The 6,587-nt window shown below is 40.4% G+C and overlaps 1 protein-coding gene across 1 annotated transcript in view; it reads right to left on the bottom strand.

The window, feature by feature from the left end:
- The window catches only part of GUCY2F (guanylate cyclase 2F, retinal), an 89,775-nt gene extending 83,599 nt beyond the window's left edge, over positions 1-6,176 (bottom strand). Inside the window, exon 1 of the mRNA XM_007463676.1 lies at positions 6,090-6,176. Within this exon, the coding sequence (XP_007463738.1) occupies positions 6,090-6,176 (87 nt within the window). The remainder of the gene's footprint in view (positions 1-6,089) is intronic.
- Positions 6,177-6,587: the final 411 nt, after the last annotated feature.

The following is a 6,587-nucleotide window of genomic DNA, read 5'->3' on the forward strand; positions in this document are numbered from 1 at the left end:
GCACAAAAAAAAAAAAAAAAAAAAAAAAAAAAATGGGGATGAATGAAGTGGAGTCAGTAAATGTGGAGAGCTCTTTCAAGATGATGCATGCAAAGCCTTCCTCCACTTGGCCCTTGTCTTCCCTATACCCCCCATCTCCCTGTTCTCACCTGATGCTATAGTAAATTTTTTGCAGTTCTATAGACATATGTCACATAGTCTGCCAAGCATAGGATTTGGAAAATGCCATTCCTTCTGCCTGAAATGTCCTCCTCCTTCCTCCCATACTCCACTTACAGATTCTCCTGATGAACTCTACCTTCAAGACCCAAATAAAGTGTTCCCTCCTCTGTGCAGCCTTAATTAACACCCCCAGGTTGAGTTCATTGTTTTTCCACCTGTGCCTTATACCCATTAGGAAAGGCATTCCTCTGATTTATAAACTGTCCCTACTTCTGGTCTGTGTTGTGACAAAGCTACCGAACTGTTTGCTATCTCTGTATTTACAGGACCTCATACTTTCAACTACAAGGGGTAGGCAACGAGGGCAACTCTCTGTGGGGAACAGAGCCCACTCTACTGGGATTTCCTAACCTCACTAGATATAAAAAGAAGAATTAACTGCTTGGGGGAGATAGTAATGAGGAAAATCCTCAGTGAATTTTTAATTCCAACCAAAGATCAAAATAATGGCATGGCTCTCTTCAGGGTTAATAATTGGCTCTTGTGTGACTGGGCTTGCCAGCAATAATTCTGTCTGGGCCGGTTGCTTATCACCTTGACTTTCACCCCTAATTTTATGAGAAAGCCTGACTCTTCAAGAAACCGGTCAGGGGCACATCTGCTGGATCTTACAGACGTACCACAATAGTATGCCCCATCATTTGTACACAGGTTAAAATGGAGCACTACTCAGCCATAAAAAAAGAACAAAATAATGCCATCTGCGGCAACGTGGATGCAACTAGAGGTTGTCATACGAAGCGAAGTTAAGTCAGAAAGAAAAAGACAAATACCATAAGATATCACTTATATGTGGAATCTAAAATATGGCACAAATGAACCTATCTGCCAAACAGAAACAGACTCACAGACATAGAGAACAGACTTGTGGTTGCCGAGGGGGAGGGGGATGGGGGAGGGAAGGACTGGGAGTTTGGGATTAGTAGATGAAAGCTATTATATATAGGATGGATAAACAACAAGGTCCTACTGTATAGCACAGGGAACTATATTCAGTCTCCTATGGTAAACCATAATGGAAAAGAATATAAAAAAAGAATATCTATATGTGTATAACTGAGTCACTTTGCTGTACAGCAGAGATTGGTACAACACTGTAAATCAACTATACTTCAATAAAAAAATAAAAGAAAAGAAACTAATGATAGTAATAACTAAGTAAAATAAATAAATATAAATAAATAAATAAATAAATAAAATAGACTCGTCGCAGCCCTTTGAGGTAGATACTATTATTACCCTCATTTACAGATGATGAAACTGAGGCTCAGAAAGTGTAAGTAATTTGCCTGAGGGCACATGGTAGCAGGATGGGGATTTGTATCCCAGTTGATCAAGCACTGCCTGCCAACAGCCCCTAATCTATGAAGTCACTGAGACAGTCCTTATTATACCTTCTATGCTACCCAGATAGAGCTCGAATGATTCATTGGTGGTTTTTTAAAAATCCCTTTGTTCCCTATGAAAATAATAAATTAAGTAATGAGGGGGAGGTATGGAGTCAACTAGGAACAAACAGAAATTTATTATCCAACTAGAAGAAATTTGCCACCAGTGTTCCAGCCAAACCTGGGGACCCCTCACTGAGGGTGCAGTATTGCACAACTGGGGGTGCAGGCCTCCAATCACATTGTACTCTATATGAAGCTAATCCTAGTCTTTGAGAACAGAAGTCTTGGGAGTACGACCTTTGGCACGTTAGTTCTGCTTCTTAATTGCTTCATCTACAAGATGGAGGCAAATTTAATTGAACGCTTTTGAGGTAAGGGATTAAATAAGACAGAATGCTGAGCATGCAGTTGTCCTTCAGTAAATACTCATTCTTCCTTGCTGTTTGGAAAGAGGACTGCTTTGGGAATCGGAAGGCCTGGATCTTGAACCCAGATCTGCCACTGACTCACCATGTGACACTGAAGATATTGTTCCCCCTTCTAGGTCTCTCTTTTTCTCCCTCAGCTGAACTAGAGGATCTTCAAGTCCCTTTCTTCTCTGATGTACATTGATCCTGGGATTCTGTACTTCTTCCAAGCAGTGACTTTTCTAAACCTCTGCACTATGAAACTGCTTTCTGAATTCATTCAACATTCCCTAGGCTCTGCTGTTCTAATGAGATTTTGCTGGAGTGGTTTGCACTTACTCCCATCTGGCAGATCTAGTTCCTGATCATTTTAAATTTTGGTCTAGAATCCTCTATCAAGTACCTACAATGTGAAGTGCCACCCCCATGCTGTAGTTATACTATACTGAAAATCTGGATTCCTAAAACCATTCACTATCTTATCACTATGAGCAAGGATACATTGAGAACCTGTTCTGTGCTAGGCCTGTAGCTACAAAATAAAAAGTGGGGGACTATAGGGTCTGGCCAAGAAATCTTACCAGGAGAAGAAACTTTGTACATCAGGAGGAAGAGAGCAATAACATCCACCAACATGGCTCATGTGTAAAAGGTCAAATTTGTAAGTTCCCTGCTTGCTTTTGCTCACCAGGGTATCTCCAGGGCCCTGCACAGGGCCTGAAACATAATAGGTACTCAGCATGTGTTTGTTGAATAAATAGTGAAGAGGAGACATGGAGTACAAGTGAAAGGTTTTATTACCATGTTCTTGAACAGGCTTTTGTTTTAGGCCTTGCAAACTCTTAGTGGTAATGTAAGATGGTGTAGCAGCTATGGAAAACAGTATGGACATTCCTCGAAACATTAAGAATAGAACTACCATATAATCTAGTAATCCAACTTCTGGATATACATATCTAAAAGAATTGAAATCAGGCTCTCAAAGAGATCTCTGCATTCCCATGTTCATTGCAGCATTATTCACGATAGCCAAGATATGGAAACAACATAAATGTCCGTCAATGGATGAATGGAAAAGAAAATGTGGTAAATACATAAAATGGAATATTATTAAGCCTTTGAAAAGAAGAAAATCCTGCCATATGCAATTACATGGATGAACCTTGAGGGCATCATGCTAAGTGAAAAAGCCAGGACAAATATTGTGTAATTCTGCTTATAGGAGATGCCTAACGTAGTCAAATGCATTGAAGCAGAGAATAGAATAGTGGCTGCTGAGGGCTGTGGAGAGAGGGAAACGGCAAGTTCAATGAGCAGAGAGTTTTAGTTCAGCAAGCTGAAAAAGATCTAGAGATTTACTGTACAACATAGTGCCTACAGTTAACAATATTGTATTTTGCACTTAAAAATTTGTTAAGAGGGCAAATCTCATGTTAAGTGTTCTTATCATAATAAAAAATTCAAATTCAAATTTTGCTCCTTTTGTGTAGCATTTTTCAAGTTTACACATTTACAACATGGGTCCTTCCTCAAGCCACACACACACGTCAGAGAGTACCTCTTGCTATTTGTCTAGGTTGTTGTTGCCCTTTGTTAAACAACTCCCAAGCTGAAGATTTGTCTCTCCGTTCTTCCTGGGCTCTATTTCATGCATTGGGTGGTGTTTCTAGCTGTGCTAGCACTCCCTTGAGAGCCAGAAAGTCCTGTGTTGCTCTAGAATGTAGTCTTGATCCCTGATCCCAGGATTCTGCAGAAGGAAACTTAGTCTGAAAAAAAAAAGTAAGGAGACAGAGAAGAGAGGAAGACGAAGGGAGGAAGGGAGGGAGGGAGGGAGGGAGGAAAGAAGGAAGGGAAAAAGGAAGGGAGAGTGAGGGAGGGAGGCGGGGAGAGAGGATGCCCTAAGCCTTCTTTTTTCCTGCTGTTTTGGGTTTAAAGACAAAATTATAAAGCTCTTGTGTAAAAGACACTGTCTTCACAACAAGCCTGCTGAAGACTTCTTTGGGATTAATGGGAAATGTGGACATAACTAAAAGTTTGAAGGTATGAAATTTTGAAAATAGAATACTACTGACCCACAGCTCTTCTGGGGCCGTTGCCTAGGTAACTCAGGTTTGAACACCTGCATGGAATCGGGCTTCCATGGAAAGGAGCATAGGGATGCATCATTTTATTTCAGGTAGCTTTCTCAATGTGATGCGAAGCCTGATTTCAAAAGGGAAATGACTGTTCTTTAAACATGTACAAAGAAAGACTATGACAAATAGCTCTGAGGAAAATGGTTCCTCATCCTAGCTTGTCAAGCTGAGGACTTCTATGGATGATAGATCTTCGCAGTTACAGCCTGAATCAAGTTAACAGCTTGTGTAAGACAACATCAGGATGAAATAAAAATGAATCACGAGAGAAACTAAATGAAAGCTTGGATGAGAGCCTTTGAGCCCAAATCTTTATTTAAAGTGTCTTGAAAGCTCTTTTTTCCCCCTTTCTCTCATTCTTTCTTTCTCTCTTACATTTTTTATTTTGTTTCTTTTTTCCCGCCACACATTGCAGTAAAACTGATATATCTCAGTCAGAAGATTGAGCTCCCAAGTGGGCTATGTTTTTTTCCCCACTCCAATCTTTCTAATAAACAAGAGCTGTCAACTACTCACCATGTAATTCACCACTCAAATGTCTTCAATTTACCATCTGCGCATGCAAATCTCTGGCATGGCTACCCCGTGTGTCCATTTCAGGGCATCCTCTATGCATTCATAATCCTGCCAAGGACTCCAGTCTGTTGATGATAAATTCCATTAATGGGGTAAATAATTGAGAGGGAGAGTAAACCTTTTTTTAAATCACTCTTCAGCATCCCCAGCCCAAGATCAGGATTAGGATTTAGAGAGACACTTCTAATCCTTTAAATTGATCCCACCTGTAGCAGAGTTAGTGCTGACCTAAATGCATTGACCCAGAGATTAACAGAGTCCTCTGGATAAATGCATCCTCCACGGACTACTGCCTACTTCTGCCTTTCAAAGTTGGACTCACAGACCCTCGGATTTTGCCTCTGTGTTCTTCCTTTTTCTCCTCTGTCCAATAATCACACGGGATGTCCTTTTTCCAGGATGGCTTTAAATGCCAGAACATTCATCCGTTGTGATTCCAGTCCAGGATATGAAAGATGATCCAGGCTGACTCCCTGAAACATTCGAAGTAGGTGAAGTTTGTCTCCTTCTGTCCCCCTTAAATGCCTGACTGCCTTTCCTTCCAAGAGAGACCCCCAACTCCCTCTCCCCCAACTCTGCACACACGCCCATACTTTAAATCTATCCCCTTCCCCTTAGCAATCCTCTTTGTCGCGAGCATCATTCATTCAGGGACCTGCTCTGTATTCCTAAGGTAAGAACTGAGGGGTTGGTGGCTAAAAATGATTTCTGTTAAATTATGGTTACCATATGGCAGACATTTAAGAAGCTAACAGCTTTACTGAGACATAATTCACATACCATAAAATTCACTCTTTTAAAGTGTACAATTTGGTGGGTTTTTATATATGTAATCGCAAGGTTGTATAACCATCGCTACTATCCAACTCCAGAGCATTTCTATGACCTGCCACAAAGAAATCCTGTATCCATTTAGCTGTCATTCCCTATTCTTCCCCTCCTCCCAGCCTTTGTCACCCACCAATCTACTTTCTGTCTCTATGGATTTGCCTATTCTGGACATTTCATATAAATGCCCATGTACAATATGTAGTCATCTGTGACTTAGCACAATGTTTTCAAAGGTCATGTATCTGGTAGCATGCATCACTTTTTATGGCTGAATAATTTTCTGCTTTATTGCATATATCACATTTTGTTCACTCATTTATGAATGGATAGACATTTGGGTAATTTCCACTTTGTAGCTATTATGAATAATGCTTCTATGAACATTGTGTACAAGTTTTTGTGTGGACATACGTTTTCAATTCTTTGGGGTATATACCTAAACGTGGAATTGCTGGGACGTGCTAACTCTATGTTTAGCTTTTTGAGGAATTGTCAAACTGTTTTCCAAAGAGGCTGTACCATTTTACATTCCCATGATCAATGTACGAGAGTTCTTGTTTCTCCACCTGTTCTTGCCAATGGTCATTGCTGCCGTTTTTTAGTATGGTAGGCATTTTTACATGTGCATTATCTCATTTTATATTCACAACAACCATGAAAGTAGCTATTATTCCCCCCATTTTGTAAATGAGGATACCAAGACTCAGATAAGTTAGGCAATAATAATATTTATTGAGTACTGATGATATGGTAGGCATTCTTGGAATCCCTATATCTCCTTTAATCTGCACAATGATCCCATAAGATAGGTACTGTTTGAATTGCAGAAGTAAAGAGAGGTTAAAGTGACTGACCCAAAGTCACACAGCCACTAATCAGTGGAGCCAGAATTTAAGCCCAGACAGTTGGATTCTGAATAAGTGGTGGAGTCAGAATTCAAACCCAAGGCCATTTGGCTCCAACAAAGCCCATTCTTATCCTTGCCACATTCCCCAAATGCATCTCTTGTGCTATACGGTCCAAGG

This window comes from Lipotes vexillifer, unplaced genomic scaffold (assembly GCF_000442215.2).
Source record: "Lipotes vexillifer unplaced genomic scaffold, Lipotes_vexillifer_v1.1 scaffold1267, whole genome shotgun sequence".
Taxonomy (NCBI): Eukaryota; Metazoa; Chordata; class Mammalia; order Artiodactyla; family Lipotidae; genus Lipotes; species Lipotes vexillifer.